Genomic DNA, 24612 nt, shown 5'->3' with positions numbered 1-24612 from the left:
TATAACACATGTTACTAAGATTTCTAAACCAATTCAGTCCGATTTGTTTTACCGCAACTCGTTAAAATCCGATTTCGATTACCTTTGTTATATTAAGAAATGTTATTGTTACTTATATTTTGGGTAGATATTGTTACTATGAAAACATTTCATGTACCTTAGTTGTACATGATCTTGAAAACATATCTTTAGGAAAGATATGTTAGTTAAGTGTTAGTTAATATTGAGTTGTCCAGGAATATTTCGGTTATACAGTTGGATATTAGTTGGAAAGTATAAAATCGAATTTAGGTGTTTTATTGCATATATTTAGAATATCTTCGGTTATGGAAATTTCTTGGTGGCCAAACTACCTTGGTCTATATAGTGAAGTTTGTACTTCTTACAAACTCATTATGAGCTAGGCAAACTTCATCTTTGATGTTTCCGGTGTAGTCGACTAATTATAGTATTCTCGTAATACTATCTTGGAGCGGAGAGTAACCTAATTAGGTCTTAGATTTTAAATAAGTGGTTTAAGGAATAGTTACAGAGATTTAAATGTAAATAGATAAAAAAAACGTTATTTACGAAAATGCCATTTTTATAGTAATAAAGATAAAAACTTAAAAACTTCATTTCTTTCAAACTATATGTCGGATGTTTTTGAATTTTATATATTTGGAAAGCTGATTGAATTAGATACACAACGAGCATAAACATAATATCAAATTTTTGTATGTTTTAGACATAACATGACATAGTATACGAATAGATTGTAAAATTTATAAAATTTTTTGATTGATTTATAAGTAAAATTAGTTGGTCCCCCTTGCAACATAATCAGCCCCTTTATCTGCTTCGGTTCCCTTGGATGGTTCCTCATGAGGCTCGCTGGTAGGCTAGTGAAGCGTCAAGATGGCGCGATACAACATAGCCGGCCTAGTCAGTGTTCAACCAAGATGACGCTACACTGCATAGACTGTTAAGCGCTAAGATAGCGGCGGGCCATGCAGGGCCAGTGAAACGCCAAGGTGGTGCTACACTGTAAAGGTAGTGGCCAAGAAATGAAGCTTATTGGTCGACACAATAAAGCTTCATTGAGGAAGATAAGGCAAGCCAAGTTGACAAATGCAACATGCGATGTTGGCATTGATGCATATCCGTGGAATTGAGTTGGCCCGAACTCAAGGATGATGCCAGAGTGAATAATATGCCAAGAGTTGGCATATGCATAGTCCAAGGCCGACCAAAGCTGGGACAGTGCAAACAAGCTAGTGATGCAAGAGTATCCATCACTATTGTCGAACAATTGGCTAAGTAAAGCAATAAAAATGCATATGAGTGTATGGCGCATATTCACATCAGTTGGGAATCACGTTGGCATGAATTTGGATTAACTAAAGTGTCTAAGAAATTTCAGATCAAGGCCATACTGCAGTGATGCGCAAAAGTAGTGCATTATGGCTCAAGTGTTGGATATTGGATTTGCGAGCATGCCAATGATGTGAGACAAGTTGGAACGGTCATAAGTTGAGTTTATAACCATATTAGAGTGTTCACAACCGTTTGGGACAGGTGTGGCATGAAGTGGAACAAATTAGAAGAGGCTAGTCAGTCACGCACAGTTTAGGCGGTTATGGAAACTACCCCTTGGACACTTGGATGTCCAAGGCTTGTGCAAACATTTGCACACAAGTTTTGGCCTGATCCTAGTAGTATAAATAGTCTAGGAAACAATAATTTTGGTGTTGTTCAATTGAGATATGAACCACTGATTTGTAGAGAGAATAAGGCATCACCAAGAGGGTGATGGACAAGTTTTGTAATCTACCTTCAGTGTAATAAAGTGGGTTTGTTGTAGTATGTCTTTGTGTTATGATGTTGATGATCTTGTGAAGTTGGCAATTGTATTGATGCATGGAAAACCTCTTATGATTACGGGGGAATAAAGAGTTAGAGAGAAAGAAGAAAAGACTTCCGTTGCGTAATGACATATGAGTGAAGGCAAATGCATACTTTGATGCAAGTATGCAAGACTGAATACTTGTGGGTGAAGTTGATTCACTGAACCACATAGCATTGCCGGTCATGTCCCATGAAAATATTATGGGCATGTGACAGCTGGTATCAGAGCTGTGTTTGGGGACACAGTTCTTGATTTTTCTCGAGTTGGTGTCATTTGTTTGTCAAAATTTAGTGGTGAATTGTTTGGGTTTCATTAGTATGGATATTAGAAGAAGATGGTCTTGTGTGGAAAAATCAATTGAAATGAACTTTGAAGCTTAAAGTAGCAACAAGCCATGAAAGTTCAAGACAATGATGTCTGAATTCCTACCCAAAGTGTTAGATGAACGCGCAAGAGTCATTGGAAACCGGGTTTTCAAGTGATTGCATGACAAAACTAAGGAGTATGCTGACTTCTATAATGCAAGTCAGAAGTTTAATTCTGTTAGAGCACTGCTCGGTCGGACTCGCATGCATTGTTATCTCAAGCATGTTTGTCAATGTTAGTGGTCAAAACTATAAGTCTTCATTTCTGCCTATTTATAGATGTCTCAGACTAGGACATAGATTGTGTAGTTGAGTTTAGTTTTCACGGCGTTCATCATTTTTAAGACGAAGAACTACTAAGGGGAGCTTGTGGAACTTCATCGACAAAAGGTATGTGGAGACTTAAACTCATCTATCACTTGGAAAGTCTATTTCTACTCTATCTCCTATATTGAGATATAAGTCGTATTACAATATAGTTTTCTATATACACATTTGAGATTTCGAGCTGAGTTTATCTCGCTTACATATTTCTCGAAATATGTGTTGGCAAGCTTTCGCTTCGATCAAGTTCATCTTATATCATGTGAAAATTTCCGAGTAATATCTTACATGGTTTGTATGATACAATCATTTGGTGTTTTCTTGGAATGTTTCGTAATGATTATTTCAATAACTTGAAAATTGCTTTGATGCTAATAGTGTGTGAAAACGACTATTGTCATCCTCTAAGAAAGTTTCAATGATTGAAATAAGAGTTTAGAACACTTAACCATTATTGGATATGTCATGTTGTGCACTCTTGCACATATGTAATCCATGTCCGGGAACACCCGTTTGCGTACTTGTTGGTTTGAGAAATCCGGGAACCTAAGTATGTGTACCCGTTTGCGTACTGGCGTACAGGTTCATGTCCGAGAATTTCTGCTGGGATTTGAAGTTCGCGTACTCGTTTGCGTACTGGCGTAACTCAATCTTAGTCCGGGTACTTCAAGTATGCGCACCCGTTTGCATACTTGAAGGTTAAAGTTCTAAAATCGGTTTTAAACGTGGACATAAATATTTATATAATAAGGAATGCAATATTTGCAAACCGTGGCTATAATGTTCATGATTGATTCGAGTGAATCAAACCGATTTTTCTTCAATTGTGTTCTTGTATAATTCTATGAGAATATAGCAATTGAACAACTCTTTAACTAGTTTCATTTGAGTTATTTGAATTAGTTATGGTTAAGATGAATAAGGTTGATATAAGAGTAATCATATGGCTAACCTCGGTTAACTATTTGTGAACCAACATGTTGTACAGGTTTAGGTACGGTTACATAAACCTAAATGAGGGTACATTTCATTTGTGTGTAACAAGCTAAGTTCGATCTAACGGTTGAAAGATATTAGCTTGGTTGAATCAGGTTTTTCATCTAACGGTGCAGTTTGAATGCTTTGTTACCAAGGTAACTTGGATTGCAAACCCTGATTTGAAAACTATATAAAGGAGAACTCTAGCAACTGGGAAACCTAATACCCACACCTAATGTGTGTTACTAGTTGCATAACTAGAGTTGATTCTTCTTTAACCTTAGGTTTCTATCGAGACCCTGTAGGTTAACGACTTCAAATACTTCATTGGGATTGTGAAGCCAGACCCAACTATTTTCTTTCTAGTTGCGTGTTCTGATCTTGCCCGATTCTATCGTATTGAGTAAATTAAAATACTTGACTCGAGATTAATTTTTTTGATAGGAAAAATAAAAGTAATCACAAACATATTCGTCTCATCGTTTGTGATTCCACAATATCTTGTTTCGCTAGTCGATTAAGATTATTGTGAGGTGATTGATAATACTAGGTTGTTCTTCGGGAGTATAAGTCAGGTTTATCAATTGGTTCATGTTCACCTTGATTTATCAAAATACGGAACAAAAAACTCTTGGGTATTTCTGTGGGAGATAGATTTATTCAATCTATAGACTTTTCTGTGTGAGACAGATATGTTTATCAAGTCTTCGACTTTGGGTCGTAGCAACTCTTGGTTGTGGGTGAGATCAAACAAGGGAATCAAGTGTGTAGTATCCTGATGGGATCAGAGATGTAAGGAATGCAAATGTACCTTGAATCAGTGTGAGATTGATTAGCGTTCAACTACAGTCCGGTCCTAAGTTAATTGGCAGTAGACTAGAGTCTGTAGCGGCTTAATACAGTGTGGTATTCAATCTGGACTAGGTCCCGGTGTTTTTCTGCATTTTCGGTTTCCTCGTTAAAAAAAACTCTGGTGTCTGTGTTATTTATTTTCCGCATTATATTTTGTTATATAATTGAAATATCACAGGTTGTGCGTTAAGATCAATCAATTAGAATATCCAACCTTTGATTGTTGATTTACATTGATTGACACTTGAACATTGGTCTTTGGTACCGTTCAAGTAACTCCTCTTATATTCAATCGGTCTCGCATATTTCTATTTGCTGATTGCGGAATTGAATTAAGAGTTAGAGATATTAAGCTCTTTGATATACTTTACTTTAGATTGAGTCTGACTATCTAGTTGATTCTTTAGAAAGTATATTGGAGTAAGTCCTCTCAGATTGCCAAATGAATTGTTGGGTGTGGTTGTTAGACCCCCGCATTTTCAATTGGTATCAGAGCAGGAAAACACATTAAAGACCTCATAAGTCTGTATTTGTAGCGATCTGATATGGACAGAGCTGCTATCTCTATAAACGTACCACTAGTCTTCGATGGTTCAAATTACTTGTGGTGGAAAATTGATATGCGTGCCTTTCTTCAAGCGCGAGATTTTCAATCATGGGTTTATGTAGTTAATGGCTCTGATGCTCCCGTTATGGCAGTAGGTAATGCGACAGTTCCTAAGGATATTGGTGCATACGACGCCGCTGAGATACTTGTTGCAAAGAAAAACTCTGACGGTTTGAATGCCATCATACATGCCATTACCCCAGATCTTCAACACCATGTGACTACGTGCATTAGGTCTAAAGATGCTTCGGATATCTTATAAACCGTATTCGAAGGAAATACCAGTGAAAAGGAAGCTAGGCTTCAAAACCTTAATTCCGATTGGGAAAACCTTTGTATGGCAGATGAAGATTCATTTGATGAGTTTAATCACAAAGTGTCTGAAATTGTTAATGCATCCTTTGCACTGGGTAAGATTATTCCTGAAAAGGACATTGTGATGAAAATTCTCAGATCGCTGCCATCTAGATACGATTCTAAGAAGCATGCCATCGTTGAGGGGAATAACCTTGATACTCTTTCCAGAAGTACTCTTGTGGGAAAGATTAAATTACTTGAGCTTGATCAGAATACAGTCAGAACTTCTGCGTTCAATGTTGTGACCATTGCAAGTGAAGCTTCTAACTTGTCATGGGCTGATGAATATTTTTCTAATCACGTCGATTCTAATAGATCACTGATGATACAAAAGATCAAAGATATGGTAAAGAAAAGCAAAAGATCTGAGAGATCATCTTGTCTCTCTATTGCTTCTGATGATTCGAGTTAAGGAAAAATATCTCAGTGTCCCAACGTCTTACATACTGCTGAAGTGTGTACGGAAGGTTCAGCCTTCTCGGCAGAAATTCCATGCAACTCAAATTCCATTTCGGAATACGAGTCTGAGACTAAGATCCTAGAATTTCTGGATAAGTATGGAGAAATTCACCAGGAAAATATTCAACTGAAGGAGTTTTTGAATAAACTTGAATCATCACTACAGGTGAAAACTCTTGAGATTGACTGTATTAATGATGAATTCACCAGAACCCTATTTCTAAAAGAAAAAGAGATCAATTCTCTCAAGTGTGACCTACAAAGGTTGTCAGGAAGCTCAGACAAAATTTCAGAAATGTTATTTGGTCAAAAGGCTTTTGGAAACACAAGTGGTTTAGGGTTCAAAAGTAAGACAGTGAGCACAACGAAATCCTTTGTTCCAGCCGGCTGTGGATCACTCGATCTTGTATGTTGTGACAAACATGAGCCATCTCTACAAAGCAAACCTTCTTTGCTTTGCTCTTTTTGTAGAAGTACAAGTCATGTCCAAAGTAAGTGTTGGAGATTCAAGAGGAACAACAAAAGAATTTCCAAACTTCAAAATGACATGCAAAAGATTAATCTGACTCTGGAGAAGCAGTCAGTGACGCCTGAGTACAAGAAAAAGTCCAAAAGATTCAAAGTCAGACGAGGTAAGTCTGTTTATTCTAAGACCTTGAAATGTGACCTTGTGACACAAGAAGTGAACATTTTGTTCACTGCATTACTATCTAAATCATAGTAATGAATTGTATCCTTATTTTGGACTTGAAAAATAAGGATTACTTCAAGGTTGTTCAAGTCTTGTAAATCTTTTGTTGATTTTCTGTTCTATTTTGAGCAAGTAAATATTTTATTGTTGAAATAGATAATGGATCATGAACCGTGGAGACTTTTTCAAAGTCCTTTTAGGGTTTTATAAACCTAGAAGTCTTTTTTATGTTCATTTTGAACATCATTTTCCTTTACCTCTTTCTCTTCAAAAGATACAATCTCATGGCTCCTATAACAAGAGGTACCACAAAAAGAGATGCGTTAGAAGCAGTCAATGTGTATCTGTGTGAAGGAATCCAGTCCTCAAGGAAAAGAAAAGTAAAGGATACGACTAATGATCCAGGTTCTTCCTCCAACTGCCTATTGTCTGTTTGTCATTCTGATAATAACTTTAGGGATATGGTGAAGAATTTCATCGGAAAAAGAAATGATTTAAAATCTCGAATCGTTTCATCCTTAGAAAATATTTCTCACTATGAACAAATGTTGTCTCTAACAAAGAACACTCTGGCTGAACTGAAAAGAGAACTTAGTGAGTTAACTGATATTTCTGAAGATTTGGAGGAATTGAATGATCCGATTATCAATAGATTTTTCAATAATGAGAAAGAATTCTCTGTAGATGCCCTGAGAAAGCTCTACAATGTCTAGTAATTCTTCTTATGATAATTTATTTCTTGTGTTTTTTGAAGAATAACTAGGGTTTGGAATAACCATTATTGTGAGTACACATAGCTATGTCCAACGTTTTCATCTTCATGTTTTTAGATTTGTTTATTTAAATTCTACGTTTTTGGAAGATGATTTATGCAATTTTAATCTTTATGATTTTATATATTGCAAAATTTGTTATGGGATATGTTGTTTACGTCTGTGAACCTGTGACTGTCCCATACTTGTTCAAAAGTTATCTCTATTATGTCGATATGAAAGTATTGATAAAAGATAGAATGAACTTTTGACTTACAAAAGTTAAAGCCTTTTATGTCATTATTTGATGGAATAAAGGATAAAACTTTTGTTTACAAGGATTATGTCTATTGTATGTCATTGTGCAAATAGTGATGGAAAATAGAATGAATCCTTGTGTATTCTGCAGTATTGGTCGATCTCCGATCCACATTTTTATGCATATACTGTGTTGCTCTTTAAGTTCTCTTATGTCGAGCATGACCAATTGAGTTGATCATTTTTGTGGTTAATTCAATTGAGATTTTTGGATTCAAATCCATGTTTTCATGTGATTTGGTTATGTCCAAAGAAATCCTTCTTTTCTTGTAAAAGCAAGGTCTCCTTTGTTGTTCTTTCGGGAATGACATTTTATGGGGGAGAGTTCTTTTTGAACTTGTGCTTAATTGCCAAATCTTTGTGGGGATTGCGGCTGTGGAATATTACAGGGGTTATCTTGTATCTTTATAATCTCCTTGATGAATGCATTTAGCTTCTGCTTTATGATTGCATCTAAACAAGTTGGTATGCTATTCTCTTTTGGTCATGAAGTATCTCTATGAAAATTTCATGAGGATCCCACTAGTTTTCGTACCTTTGCCAATTTTATTGACCAAAAGGGGGAGAATTAATGTGTAGTTTCATACTACAAATACATATGCTTTACGGATCATTATGTAAGGGGGAGTGTTTTTCATGTTGAGATGAAGTATTGACTAAGGGGGAGTGATACATGTCACCATAGTATTGTGGTCAAAGTTGTGATACAATTGAACTTTAATGTTGTATAATAATACTATGACACTGTATAACAATGATTGAGAGCATTTGTTTTCTCATTGTTATCGCTACGGATCTTCAACAACTATGATGTTGAGTTGAACACGTTTAGAATCATGGAGTACTTGGAAGTGACGAAGTTTTCGAGTCGTGTTGAAGATGCTAAGGAGATCAAGCATCTGGATGAGAAGCTACAACAAATTTTTATTTATTTTTTAATCCATATGTATTGATAGTTTTGTCACTAAAATTGACAAAAAGGGAGATTGTTAGAGCACTGCTCGGTCGAACTCGCATGCGTTGTTATCTCAAGCATGTTTGTCAATGTTAGTGATCAAAACTATAAGTCTTGATTTCTAGCCTATTTATAGATGTCTCGGACTAGGACATAGATTGTGTAGTTGAGTTTAGTTTTCACGGCGTTCATCATTTGAAGACGAAGAACTACTAAGGGTAGCTTGTGGAACTTCATCGACAAAAGGTATGTGGAGACTTAAACTCATCTATCACTTGGAAAGTCTATTTCTAATCTATCTCCTATATTGAGACATAAGTCGTATTACGATATAGTTTTCTATATACATATTTGAGATTTCAAGCCGAGTTTGTCTCGCTTACATATTTCTCGAAATATGTATTGGAAAGCTTTCGCTTCGACCAAGTTCATCTTATATCATGTGAAAATTTCCGAGTAACATCTTACATGGTTTGTGTGATACAATCATTTGGTGTTGCCTAGGAATGTTTCGTAATGATTATTTCAATAACTTGAAAATTGCTATGATGCTAATAGTGTGTGAAAACGGCTATTGTCATCCTCTAAGAAAGTTTCAATGATTGAAATAAGAGTTTAGAACACTTAACCATTATTGGATATGTCAAGCTGTGCACTCTTGCACATATGTAATCCATGTACAGGAACCATAGTATGCGCACCTGTTTGCGTACCTGTTGGTTTGAGAAATCCGGGAAGCTAAGTATGCGTACTCGTTTGCGTACTGGCGTACAGGTTCATGTCCGAGAATTTCTGCTGGGATTTGAAGTTCGCGTACCCGTTGGCGTACTGGCGTAACTCAATCTTAGTCTGGGTATTTCAAGTATGCGTACCCGTTTGCATACTTGAAGGTTAAAGTTCTAAAATTGGTTTTAAACGTGAACATAAACATTTACATAATAAGGAATGCAATATTTGCAAACCGTGGCTATAATGTTCATGATTGAGTCGAGTGAATCAAACCGATTTTTCTTCAATTGTGTTCTTGTATAATTCTATGAGAATATAGCAATTGAACAACTCTTTAACTAGTTTCATTTGAGTCATTTGAACTAATTATAGTCAAGATGAATAAGGTTGATATGAGTGTAATCATATGGCTAACCTCGGTTAACTATTTGTGAACCAACATGGTGTACACGTTTAGGTACGATTACATAAACCTAAATGAGGGTATATTTCATTTGTTTGTAACAAGCTAAGTTCGATCTAATGGTTGAAAGATATTAGCTTGGTTGAATCAGGTTTTTCATCTAACGGTGAATATTGAATGCTTTGCTACCAAAGTAACTTGGATTGCAAACCCTGATTTGAAAACTATATAAAGGAGAACTTTATCAACTGGGAAACCTAATCCCCACACCTCATGTGTGTTACTAGTTGCATAACTAGAGTCGATTCTCCTTTAACCTTAGGTTTCTATCGAGACCCTGTAGGTTAACGACTTCAAAGACTTCATTGGGATTGTGAAGCCGGACCCAACTATTTTCTTTGTAGTTGTGTGTTCTGATCTTACCCGATTCTATCGTATTGAGTAAATTGAAATACTTGAATCGATATTAATTTCTCCGATAGGCAAGAAAAAAGTAATCACAAACATTTTCGTCTCATCGTTTTTGATTCCACAATATCTTGTTTCGCTAGTTGATTAAGATTATTGTGAGGTGATTGATAATACTAGGTTGTTCTTCGGGAATATAAGTCAGGTTTATCATTTGGTTACTGTTCACCTTGATTTATCAAAAGACGAAACAAAAAATTCTTGGGTATTTCTATGGGAGACAGATTTATTCAATCTATACACTTTTCTGTATGAGACAGATATGTTTATCAAGTATTCGACTTTGGGTCATAGCAACTCTTGGTTGTGGGTGAGATCAACTAAGGGAATCAAGTGCGTAGTATTCTGCTGGGATCAGAGACATAAGGAACGCAACTGTACCTTGAATCAGTGTGAGATTGATTAAGGTTCAACTACAGCCCAGTCTGAAGTTAATTGGTAGTAGGCTAGAGTCTGTGGCGTCTTAATACAGTGTGGTGTTCAATCTGGACTAGGTCCCGGGGTTTTTCTGCATTTGCGGTTTCCTCGTTAACAAAATTCTGGTGTCTGTGTTATTTCTTTTCCACGTTATATTTTGTTATATAATTGAAATATCACAGGTTGTGCGTTAAGATCAATCAATTAGAATATCCAACCTTTGGTTGTTGATTTACATTGATTGACACTTGAACATTGGTCTTTGGTACCGTTCAAGTAACTCCTCTTATATTCAATCGGGCTCGCATATTTCTATTTGTTGATTCCGAATTGAATTAAGAGTTAGAGATATTAAGCTCTTTGATATACTTTACTCTAGATTGAGTCTGACTGTCTAGTTGATTCTCTAGAAAGTATATTGGAGTAAGTCCTCTCATATTGCCAAACGAATTGTTGGGTGTGGTTGTTAGACCCCCGCATTTTCAAATTCCATGTTTCTCATAAGTATGCGAAGATTAAGCATTTGTGATGCGTGTTTTCATAGTATTATCGGTACCGTGTACATACATGAAGTAATGGGAATTTTACGAAAATTACTGAACTCAAAGATGATGTTGGCCTTTGCAGTGGCAAAGAATATTGAGAACCTTTATATGCGATAGAATTGAAGGTGTCTCACTGTAGCCATTTTAATGGAAGATTAAAAATTATCTTTCTCGAATGCATGTACCTTGGTGGTAATGCAAAGTCTAGTTGTGGACCAGCATTTTGATGGCCATGTGATGCCAAGAAAGAAGAATTGGATGGCCAATTATTATCTAGCATAAAACTTATGGAAGGATGAAGAAAGAAAAACAAGTTAGGGAAAAACCGATACACGACGGTCTTGTGTTTGTAAAGAGTTCTTCATTGATGTTATATGTGCACAAGGAGTGTGCTTGCACCTGTTTTATGAAAGTGGGATCAATATGCTTGGAAAAGGGTGTCCAAAGACCTGTATTTGATCACAACCACAAGCGGATGTTCTTGTCGACTACAAATTAATATTGTTACTAACGCTGATTTTGGAGAAGGGTAAAGACAAGAGAAACCATATGTGCATGGACAATAAAGTGATAACTAAGTTTGAAGAAGAACACAATAATCTTTCTTCATGGAATGTAAGCAAAGGGTGCCTCATTTACAAGGATTGTTGGCCTTGTTTCCAACTGTCCAAGTTAGGGAATTTGTCCGCAAAAGTCATTGAGTAATATGATTTCCCTGAGCTCTATGGTGATGCTCAGAATCACCAAGTTAAGTTTGTTCCAGGTGTGCAAAGGTGCACAAGTTTGTGTTAAAATTAAAGTGTTGACTGGCATAGCAGATTTACAAAATTAGCATGCGCCAAATGAAATTTGGACATGGCCAAGATGCATGATGCGGTTGGAGATGCAAGTTAGGAGAATTGTAGATGCGTGGAGAAGGAAGGACCAAGTAGTGGTGATGCATAAAGATGGCATGAGGTCATTTTTAAGGAAATCTTCATGAAAGCTAAAGCAACATGATAGATTCAGTTTGATGGAGTATTCAACTAAGTGTTAATTATATTGTGCTTCGTTATGGGAGTGGTATAAAAATGTTGATAGTTGGAAGAATGCATGTGGCAAAGTGAATTACACATTGAAAATAGTAGGTGTTGTCTCGCTTCCTTGTTTGTTGCTTAAAAGCGAAGATGAAGTCAGTATTGCAAGACTTGTTAGGTCTTTCAAGTTTGTAATCAGGTGGTGCAAGTATTTTCTCAAGTTTGAGTATACTTTCAGTTTAGGTCGTGTGGACCCTGGTGTTTGGAATTGTCTCTTTATGTAAGGTAGTAGTGAATGAGGGTATTTGAGACGAGAGTTTTTGTCTCTTTCGTTTAAAGTAAAGCTAGTTCACATGGAAGATGCTACATAGCATATTAAGTCAAGATATGCAATATAAGACGTTAGAAGTGAGAAAAAAAATTCAACGAAAGCTCTCTTGGTCTCAAGAAAGAAATCGGTCTTGACTCAGGCGAAAAAATCGGTTTGACTCGGTAATTTTTTTCTTCGTTTATTTTCGTTTTCTGTGTAGAAATCTTCATTAATTCAGGTTCTCTGCTCGTTTTTCTGATGATTGGTGGTCATGATCATCCATGTTTCGATAAAATAAATAAGTATCAATGTCGGAAATAAGAGGAAATCGATCAGGTGAAACTGATTCGAGATCTACAACAAAAACAGATGAAAAATCTGCAAATCATTCTCAGGATACAAATAAGGTAGATCGTATCATTTATTCATGATGATGATATTGATGAAAGTTTAGAGGAATGGAAATTTAGTTTAATTGGTAGACTGGATTTGGTGAATTTAAAATTTGCAATTGCTGAAACATCCATGAGAAGGCAATGGAGTACTTCAGGAAAAGTTCAATTAATACCACTTGGAAAAGGTTTTTTCATAATCAAATTGGAGAATGAAGCTGATATGAAATATATCTGGGATGGAGATTGGATTGTAGAAGAACCGAATATTAAAATCAGACAATGGGAACCAAACTTCAATCCATAATCTTTTAAAACTTCAATGGCTTATATATGGGTTCAATTTCCTGGTCTGAGTATAGAATACTGGAAGGAGAAGATTTTACTTCACATTGGGAAAGCTTTGGGTAGGGTAATTAGAGTTGATGATAATACACTGAAAAAAGAAGTCGGATTCTATGCAAGTATATTGGTTTAAATGGATCTTGCAAATGAAATTCCAAGTAAGATTATTGTGGAATCCAAATATGGAAAATTTGAGCAGGCAGTAAATATACCAAACCTTCCAAAATTCTGTTACCATTGCAAGATTGTTGGTCACTTAACTGCTGAATGTAGAAACAAAAGAAGAGAATATGAAGAAAAAAAAAAGGGTGACAATGCAGTATATCCTGTGGAGACAAAAAAAGTATGGAGAAAGATTACTCCAAAGAAGAAACAGCAAGATACTTCTGGTTTTGATATATGTTATTCAGCTAATGAAGTAGGAGAAGCAAGTACCCCTGCAAGTCAGGTTCCTGTTAAAACTCAAGAACAAATTAACAATTCAGCTAAATTCCATGTTTTACAAAATATGAATGATGAAGCATTTAGTTCACAAGTTGAGTTCCCTGTTATTTTAGTATCAAATATCTTAAGCAATGCATCAAGTGCTCTATATGTTAATAAAGTATCTAGTGGGGTGCCAACAATTTCAGTTTCAAGTGCTCCATCTGATAATAAAGTCACTAGTGTGCCTCCTACTAATAAAGGTGATGCAAAGGATAGTAATAACAACAAGGGTTCTAAAGTAAAGAAGAAAATTCACGAAGGTGGGAGTAGGAAAGAGATCTTGAGAAGCAATACTTCTCATCCTCTAAAATCTAAATGAAAATATTATATTTGAATGTCAGAGGCCTTAGAAAAGTGAAGGCCAAAGACAAACTTAGGAATTTAGTACACTCTTTTAATCCAACTTTAGTTATTATTGCAGAACCAAAAGTTTATTATTCCGTAGAATTTGTTAAAAAATTGAAGTTACCAGGAATGCACTATGAAGTAATACATAATTCCAGTGAAGAAAAAAAGGGTAACATCTAGATTTTTTGGAATGCTTCAGTTCAAAAGCCTTTTGTTATTTCATTATCTGATCAAGCTATAACAGTGGAAGTGGGTGACACATTTGTTACTGGTATTCATGCAGCAAGTTTAACTGTTCAGAGAAGAAGTTTGTGGGAGGAATTGGTGGATATTAGTTTGATGAATAAACCATGGCTAGCTATGGGAGATTTCAACACAGTTATGAGGGAAGAAGAAAAGAAAGGTGGTTTAAGGCCAATGAGAATCTCCATGATGGAATTCAATAATTGCTTATATCAATGTGGCTTAATGCAGGCTCCTAAAATAGGTTTAGAATTCTCCTGGTGCAATAATAGAGCTGGTAAGAAAAGAATTTTGTGCAATCTTGACAGAGAAGTATTTAATGATAAATGGTTAGAGAAATTTCCAAGTTGGAAATACAAGGTGGGAGTAAGAAGTATATCTGATCATAGTACTTTACATGGAGAAAATGCTGATATTCCAAAACCCAGTAACACTCCATTTAGAGCTCTGAAGGTTTGGAAATCTCATCCTGAATTCTTGGAGGTTATTAAAAAAATCTTAGGAACAAAATATAGATGGTATTCCTATTTTTGTTTTCATGAGTAAAATGAAGAGAATGAAGGTGGACTTAAAAGAGTGGAACTGGTCAACTTTTGGTGATGTAAACAAAAAACTGAAGCAGGCAGAGGAGAATGTTATGGTAGCAACAGTTGCTTCAGATAATAATATTGAGGATACTTTTTTGTTAAATAAACTTGTAACAACAAGAGGCATTCAGGAAATTCTTGAACAACAGAAGAGAGAAATTACACATCAGAAGTCAAGAGTAATGTGGCTGAAAGATGGATCAGCAAACTCAAATTCATATCAACATGAGAATAAGACAATATCAAAATATGATAATTGAACTTGAGAATGCATCAGGTACAATCATTACAGACCAAAAGGAAATTGCTGGGGAATTAATGAACTATTTTGAAGACAAATTTAAGCATCAGGAAGTATATATTGAAGAAGGTATTCTGGATAATGTTCCAAAAGTAATGACTGAAGAAGACAACTATGCTATGGACTCTATTCCTTCTGATAAAGAAATTAAGAAAGTTGTGTTTGATCTAAATCCAGAAAGTGCTCCTGGACCAGATGGTTTTGCAGGTTGGTTTTGTATTACATCATGGGATATCATTGGGGCAGAGTTAATAAAAGAAATACAGTTTTGTTGGAGAAGAGCATTCATACCCTCAGGTTTAAACTCTAACTTTCTTAAGCTTCTTCCTAAAGTGGATAATGTAAAAAAAAAAGAAAAGCAATTCAGACCTATTGGGCTTATGAATTTCAGTTTCAAAATATTCAAAAAGATACTGACAACAAGAATAGGAAAAGTTATACAAAAGATAATATCACCACAGCAAGGAGCATTTATTAAGGGAAGAACTATTCAGGAGCAAATTTCCTTGGCATCTGAAATGATAAATGAAATAGGAGTTAAAAGAAGAGGAGGAAATTTTGGCTTAAAACTAGACATCACTCAAGCTTATGACTCCTTGAGCTGGAAGCTTATGTTTCAAGTATTAAGTAAATCTGGTTTTACTGATAAAATGCTTCATTGGTTGAAGGTGCTTCTACAATCAGCTAAAATTTCTGTGCTAGTAAATGGAGGACCAGAAGGCTATTTTCAAGTTGAGAGAGTATTGAGACAAGGTGATCCTCTCTCACCTCTGTTATTATTACAAAAGACGTGCTTAGTAGAGACATTGACACAATGATACAAAATGGAATGCTGAAGTCAATGGTGAACAAAAAAGGAATACAACCTTCTCATATTTTATTTGCAGATGACATATTCCTCTTCATAAATGCTGAAAAAAAGAATGTCAGAATGTAAATGAAGATTCTACAATCATATCAAAATGCTTCTGGTCAACAAGTTAACTTAGAAAAGAGTAAAATCTTTATTGGTGGTACTAGTGAAGCAAGAAAACAACAGATTGCAGAAGAATGTAGAATCACTTTGGCTGATTTTCCAGATAAATATCTGAGTGTAATTCTGGTTCCAGGTAACATCATCATGTGTGGAATGTGGTTGAATGATAAAAGATAGATTGGCTGGATGGAAGGGCAAATTGTTATCATTTCAAGATAGACTTGTTCTAGTCAAATTTGTTCTCAGCAGTTTACCAATATATTCAATGTCAGTTTATAAATGGCCTAATAGGGTAATAAGAGAGTGTGAAAAAATAATAAGAAATTTCCTATGTGAAAAAGCGGGGGTCTAACAACACCGCCCAATATTTCTCTTAGCAATCTGTATGGACAAACTCCGAAATACTTTGCTAAAGAATCAACTAGACAGTACGCAATTTAGATTAAAGTATCTCAAGGAGTCAATATCTCTCACTTGTTTTGATTTACTCAAGCTAAAACAATAGCGAGTCTTTAATCAACCACAAGGAATAACTTGGACGGTACCAAAGACCAATATCCAAGGATCAATCAATATCAATCAACAACCAAAGATTGGATTTCCAATTGATGATCTTAACGCACAACCTGTATTATTTAAATTATATAAAATATAATGCGGAAAAGAAATAACACAGACACCAGAAGTTTTGTTAACGAGGAAACCGCAAATGCAGAAAAACCCCGGTACCTAGTCCAGATTGAATACACACTGTATTAAGCCGCTACAGACACTAGCCTACTCCAAGCTAACTTCGGACTGGACTATAGTTGAACCACATTCAGTCTCCCACTAATTCAAGGTACAGTTGTACCCTTACGCCTCTGATCCCAGCAGGATACTGTGCACTTGATTCCCTTAGCTGATCTCACCCACAACTAAGAGTTGTTGCAACCCAAAATCGCAGACTTGATAATAAACAAATTTGTCTCACACAGAAAAGTCAATCAAAGGATAAATCCGTCTCCCGAAGAAAAACCCTAGGTTATGTTCCGTCTTAAGATATAAAATCAAGGTGAACAGGAACCAATTGATAATCCGGTCTTATATTCCCGAAGAACAGCCTAGATTAATCAATCACCTCTTCCTGACTACACAGGCGGTTTGTCGAGGAATCACAAACAGTGAGACGAAGATGCAATACCAGATCACACAACTACGATAAAGTAGTATCGGTCTGGCTTCACAATCCCAATGAAGTCTTTAAGTCATTATCCTGATTTTAGAGAATAAAATCAAAGGTTAATGGAGATCGACTCTAGCGGGCGCACTAGTAGCACAGAGACGTGTGGGGATTAGTTTTGCACAATGCAAGATGTCTCCTTTATATAGCCTTCAAATCAGGGTTTTGCCTTAGTTACAAAGCAATCCATATTCACCGTTAGATGAAAACTTGATTTAGATTCAAGCTAATATTTCTCAACTGTTAGATCAAAAACTTAGCTTGTCACACACACTTGGGTAGACGTTTACTGGGTTTGTGAAAACCGTGCCTAAACGTGTACGTGTATGTTGGTTCAACATAGTAATCCAAAAGGTTAACCATATGAGCATTTCATATTAACCTAGTTCTTCTTCACCATAACTAGTTCAATTGACTCAAATGAACTAGTTAGAGAATTGTTCAATTACTATGAGATCTTATGTAACTACACAAGACACAGTTGAAACAAAGATGATTCGATTCGATGAATCGCCTCATGAACTTTATAGCCACGTTTTGCATAAAGCATTCCTTAGTAATTTAAGTTTCATGTTCAGAGCACATCTTTAGATCATAACCACTTAAGCTCACAAACAAGTTCGCGGACTTAAGACAACCGGCAGAGTTTTCCAAACTCAGCAGAAAATCTCGGCAAGGAGACTTCCGCCAGTTCGCGGACTTGAACTTCACGAACGGATTTGGAATCCCAACAGAAATCTCGGTACAAGAACTTCCGACAGTTCTCGGACTGAGTTCCCAAACTGGGTTCGCGGACTTGGCAAAGCCAATACCTCCGGTTTCTCTCAATCAACAAAGTTCAAAAACTTTGGACTAAGGAATAAATGGTTATGTAATCTAAACTCTCATTCCAATCATTGAGACATTCTCATAGGACGTTATATAACCGTTATTCACAGACCGTTTCACGTCAAAGCAATTCTCAAAGTAATTGAAACTTTTCATGACTTTTGTCACTAGGTGAAGATAAACTTGATCAAAGCGAAACGCTTTACCAACACACGATTTCGAGAAAAAGATAAATAGTGAATACTCAACTTGAAATGTCAAATGTGTATGATCTAGTCTATATAGCATACGACTTTTTATCTCATAAGAAGTAGGAGATAGAATAGATAGACTTTTGAGTGATAGATAAGTTCAAGTCTCCACATACCTTTTTGTTGATGAAGTTCCACGGTTCCTTGAGTAGATCTTCGTCGTTGTATGATGAATCGCCATGAAGTCCTTGATCTCAACTACACTTTTATATCCTAGTCCGAGACTTAGCTATAATAGACTAGAAATCAAGACTCATAGTTTTGATCACTAACATTGACAAACATGCTTGATATAGCAACGCATGCGAGTTCGACCGAGCTATGCTCTAACAATCTCCCCATTTGTCAATTTTAGTGACAAAACTATTAATACATATGGAATACAAAAAGATAAACTTTAGTGGCTCCTATTCCATAGTCTAATCTTCAACGTTCCTTGAAATCTTCGTCCTTCCAAGTACTCCAATGATCCCAAAGGTTGTAAGTTTAGCACCACCGTTGTTGAAGATCCGTAGCTATAACAATGAGAGAAATCGAGATTCTCGATCATTATTATACAGTGTCATAGTATCATTATGTAACATCAAAGTCCAATTGTATCACGACTTTAACAACAATACTATGGTGATATGTATCACTCCCCCTTAGTGAATACTCCATCTCGATCATGGAAACCACTCCCCCTTACAAAATGGTCCGAAAACCATATGTATTTGTAGTATGAACTACACTATTTCTCCCCTTTTTTGTCAATAAAATTGGCAAAGGTAAAAGAACGGGATCATAATGAAATTTCCACAAGAGATATTTCATAGACTAAATGAAAAAAATACATACCATCTTAATTTAGATGCAATCATAAAGCCGAAGTTAAATGCATTCATCAAGGAGTTTTAAGATACAAGATAACCCCTATAAAATTCCACAGCCGCACACCCCGCAAGATATTACCATTAAGCACAAGTTCAAAAGAACTCTCCCCCATTTGATGTCATTCCCGAAAGAACAACAAGAGCGACCTTAATTTCGAAAGAAAAGAAGGACTTTTTAATTGGACACCAAAAACCATGGGAATGATTTTCTATATCCAAAACTCAATCAAATTAATCACAAAGAAACCCATGATTAATTTAATCGGAATACGCAACTAAATCAAACCATAAAAGTGATTAATTTAATTGATTGTGCTCAACATAATAAAACTCACGGAGCTACGACTAACATAACCACACAGAGGTGACTACCTTAATCGTTCAAATACTAAACATAAGGAAAACCTTACGGAATATATGACTATATCAACCAATAGAACATGATTAGTATAGTCGTTCATATATTCAACACAAGAACTTGTGGAATATATGAAAAACTCAACTAGATTAATTACAAGAGAACTATAATTAATCTAATTGGAATACACAACCAAACTACACCGAAGTAATCAATTTAATTGTCAAAAGATTTTGCTCGACAAAAGAGGACTTTCATAGAAAATAACTAAATAACCAATCAAGATGATTAATTTAGTTCAAGAATGCTCAACATATAGCATCTCATGGAACAACCAACAAGGCCAAAATTAATCGACATAGTTGTAAGGTGCTCAACATAAGATACACAATGAAGCCTTCACGGTAAAACACAACAAAATGGATCAATACCGTGGATAACATACAAGGATCTATTCTATTTTCCATCACTATTTGCATAAAGACATAATAGACTTTATCCTTGTCAAACAAAAGATTTCATCCTATTTTCCATCAAATAAATGACTGCATAGGCATAACTTTTGTAATTGTCAAAATTCCATTCGTCCTTTCATCAATACGGATATCAATTTATGAACGGCTTTACTTTTGACACAATATGGGACCTTCAAGTTCACGGATGCAAACAATACATATCCCATAAAAATATTGCAATACTTCAAAACAGATTAATATTATAATAATATCATCCCCCAAATATTTTTAGAATTTAAAAACCAATAAACCTAAAAAATAACATAAGAAGATGAAAACAAAAATAGCTATGTGTAGTCACAATCTTCGTTATTCAAAGCACTAGTTATTCTTCCAGCTAATCCAAAAAAGAAGATTTACTAGGTGTCTAAATAAAAAAACAGACTCTTAGGCCAAAACCCAGACACTAACAATCAGATGGACGGTTCTGGAGACTCATGAGTCTTGTGATCATCGAGCTTATGAGCGACAGCAACCTCATCAACTTTTGAGGAAACATTCTTTTTGAGAGGTTCTTTAACACGGCTCTTCATGAGTGCAAGGTTACAGTTAACCTTTTTCAACTCAGTTTTTACAGCATCCAGACACTTTATTGTTCCAACAAGTTGCTGAGAATTAATGATCACCTTTTTTGGAATCTTCTCCCCAATATCTGAGTAAGAAACAGGAGACTGAGGAAAAGATCCTTCAACTTCAACAAGAGTTCCCTTATCTTTATCAAACTCAAAGTATATACCATTATCAACAAAGTTTTCAGGAAAAACCCATGAAGAAGAAGCCATTGATAAGAGACCTAGAGTGGAAGTTTTAACTCAATAGGAAAGGTATATAAACGTTTTGAGCGAATTAGGGTTTAAAGGTAGAAATATGGGACTAAGTCCAAAACCGTACATGTACCTTTACGAGGGCCCAACACAAAACATGTAGTTTTTGAAAGTCAAGACAAACAAAAATCAATACAAAAGAAATGTAGTTGCAGGAAATCCCACAACACACCCCTCATATGATTTCATTATTGATCAACTCATTTTTAGATTTACACTCTTAATTTTATTGATTAATTTTTGAATGTTCTTACAAGAAAGATAAAAAAGTCAAGAATGATCTCTGCTCTGAACTTTCTCTCTCCTATTTACTTATTTCTTACTCAAAAAAGATCTCTCTCTTCTTTACAACTCGAATGACTATTTATAAGGAAATACATAGTGGATGACAGCTAATCTGTCCTTTATTTTCGGGTATGGTTTGCGACATTCTCGCAACCTTACAGATGTTAATTTCGCAAACTCTCTAATCTTCGCAAGACTATCACATCTTTCTCGTGACCTTAGATGACGTCATTTATTCTATCATTTCTGAAACTGTTCTGCGACGATGTTATGCTGTGTCATTTATAACTTCGCTGGAACATTGTCAATGCGAAATTCTGATCCTACATCTTGCCTCTTCTCATATCTTCTCTGCAAAGTAGAGGATGATGTGAGAAATGCCGCAGCTGCTTATCTTTTCATGTTCCACATTTATCACACGTACTCTCTCTTCCATTTATTTCTTGACACGTCTTCTGTAACCGCTACTTTTCAACCCCTCACGTCTCTTCGTCTTAATGGTGTTTATTTCTTCGAGTAAAAAATCTTCTTTATATACTATTCTTACCCCCTTTTCCCACTTTTCTTTTTACTTTATCTTCTATTTTTATTCTCTCATCTCTGCAACTCTGTTATTCTTCTGCAAATTCTGCTGCTGTAATTTTTTCTTCCTTCAATCCTTTTACTTTCCATACATTCCCATACTCTATATTCAAACATGGCTCCAAGTGGTCATAGATATGAGAAGAATTTACAAGATGTCCAAAAAGATCTTGCTGATAAAAGTTTCACACTCTCCACCATTCCTGGTGAGAATGCCAAGTCAATTCTTTCTGTCAAGCTTTTCTATGATCAATATTGTGATGATCAATCATAATTTCGCTAGGTAAGATTCTCGCAGGTCTCCCTATTCCTCTTTATAGCCCAGATCTTCCTTTATTTTATGAAATTCTCGCTCATTCGGGATTTTCGCGAGCCATCTTCCAACTAAGTGGGGACTGCATCCGTCTGATGCTAGAGTTCGCTAATCGTGGTGCTAGTAAAGGATCTCCTTACTCCAAAGAACTTAGAGATCCAAAATTCGCAAACTTAGAGATAGTTGCTGAGAAGTATATAATGGCGAATTTCTTTGGGAACTACGAACTTATCTCCATGAAGAAAGAACATACTCGCTGGGGTATTCGATTAAAAAGGAAAGATAATATTGATGAAGCCAAAATTATTATGCAAGATATTGACTGGCATTCTGGTAAAAACACAACTCCTCGCCAATCCAAAGATGATAAATGGTGTGTTTTTCCTTTAATGCTAAAGGGACCCTACATTGCTGGATCAAACGTTCTTCCTGCGAATCTCGCTGCATATCAACCTTGGGTTTTCTCTTGGCCCGGGAAGGATAAAGAGGTATGTTTCTCCCCTTTAACTCATTTTATATTTCTTTATTGATTTTTTCTATTCTGTTCGCTGACTCTTGTGACATTCCGCAGATCCAAAAACTGAAAGATAGTTATAACAGGATTGGGAAATCTAGTACTCTGTTAGCTCTTCGCTCATACAAAGATGAGGTAAGAAATTTTCTCTTATGATTTTAAATAGTACTGTTACTTCCATGCTTCCATTTCTTATTTCTTTCTGTGTGTGAAGATTATTGCTGAAGTAGAAGAATCTGTTGATGCTGCGAAGATTGGTGATAAAGGTAAAGGTACTCTTCGCAAGGAAAAATCAACTGGTCCTCCTTCAAAGAAAAGGAAAGTTCGTTCTTCTTCCCCTTCAAATATTCCTCCTCATGAAAATTCTGAAAGTGATAAGGGTGATGAGGACAACGATGATATTGCTGCAAGTAAAGATTCTCCACCTGAATCTTCTATGGCTAAGTTATCTGGTCTCTTTTATGATTCTTTACAAGGAATGGGAGATAGCCAATTCGCAAATACTTGCAAAGCTCTCGCTACCCTTTGTGATGTCCCTTTACTAGATGGTGATAGCTCTCTTCGTGGAGTTTCTAGATCAGTGACTCCCGACTTCTTGCATTCTCTCAATAGTCTGGTATACTTTTATCCTTTTACTTCTTCTTCATTGTTATAACTCAAAATATCTTTCTATATTAATATTTTTCATATATTTTTGCAGGCTGGAAAAGCTTCTTTTGTTGTTGCCTCAGATCTAGAGAGTAGACGCGAAAATCTTGAAAAGAAGAATCTTCAATTTCGCAAAAAGAATGAAGAATTAGAAGCTGAAGTTAAAGGTATTCGCGAGAAAAATAGACAATTAGAAATTGATTCTTCCTCGTGTAAGAAAAAAATTTCTAGTCTTCAACAAGCTAACAATCATCTTTACGGTATGTTACTTTTCTCTTTTCTCTTTATTCATTCATCTTGTTGTTTTATCTTATTTAAATGATCCTTTTTGCAGACATTTATGGTCTTTCTGATGAAGCTACCCTTCTTCGCTCATTTCCTAATGCCTTGGATAATGATACCCTTCCTGAACGTCTTAACAATTCCATAAATAGATTCTCAAATGATAGAATTTCATCTCTTTCTCTAAATGAACTTAGATCGAAATTCCGCCTCTTAGAAATTGATCATAGATCCAGTTTAGGCTTAGCCAACAGATTCAAGCGTCTCCTTATTGATTCCAAAGAGAAAACCAATGAGTTAAGAACCCAAATTAGCGGTCTCATAGATGATAAGGATCGTATCTCTGATCAAGGTGCCAAGGCTTTGGCGAAATTCCAAGAGGCTCTCCTTGAAGTTCAACTTGAACGAGATGAAGCTAACCGCAAGAATATTGAACTATGCGAAAGGGAAAATCAAATTCGTTCTCGTATTCTCATAAGTAGTGAGGATGAATTTGTCTGGGCTGCAAAAATTTTATATTATGCTAGAAAAGATTTAGGCGTAATTGTTAGTCTCCAAGTTGAACATACAACCTTGATTAGAGATATGATTTCTGACAGAGAAGGTTGCTAATTGCTCTTTTTTACTAATCTTTTGCTTCTTATGAATTTTCACCAAGTTAATAATTGATTGTCTTTTGTTCGCAGATTCTGAAAATAAATATCGTGAAAAGATTGAAGAACTTGAAGCTGAAAAGGAGGAACTCGCAAAGAATCTTTCTTCTCGCAACGACAAGTATTCTAGATTAAATAATCAAATCAAGATCACCATTGCGAATTTTAAGAATGACGCTACGCATTTTCGCAATCAAACCATCCAAATGGTTTGTGATGATCATAATATCCCACATTCTGATTATCCTTGTCTTTTAGAAGAAATCCCATAGAATACTCCTAGTTTGATTATCTATGATAGCGAAGCTGACGATGAAGAATCTGATAGTGATGGAAGTTCTGATGGTGATGAA

At 35.6% G+C, this 24612-nt stretch overlaps 1 protein-coding gene across 1 annotated transcript; it reads left to right on the top strand.

Moving 5' to 3' along the window:
• Window positions 1-13304: 13304 nt before the first annotated feature.
• LOC113279231 lies at window positions 13305-15095 on the top strand. Its single transcript, XM_026527931.1, has 3 exons — window positions 13305-13917; window positions 14205-14701; window positions 14802-15095. The coding sequence occupies exons 1-3, from the start codon at window positions 13305-13307 to the stop codon at window positions 15093-15095; spliced, it is 1404 nt and encodes a 467-aa protein (XP_026383716.1).
• The last annotated feature ends 9517 nt before the right edge of the window (window positions 15096-24612 follow it).

This window comes from Papaver somniferum, chromosome 5, assembly GCF_003573695.1.
Source record: "Papaver somniferum cultivar HN1 chromosome 5, ASM357369v1, whole genome shotgun sequence".
Taxonomy (NCBI): domain Eukaryota; kingdom Viridiplantae; phylum Streptophyta; class Magnoliopsida; order Ranunculales; family Papaveraceae; genus Papaver; species Papaver somniferum.
The sequence above is the reverse complement of the archived record's forward strand: the minus strand, read 5'-3'. Positions and strand labels throughout refer to the sequence as shown.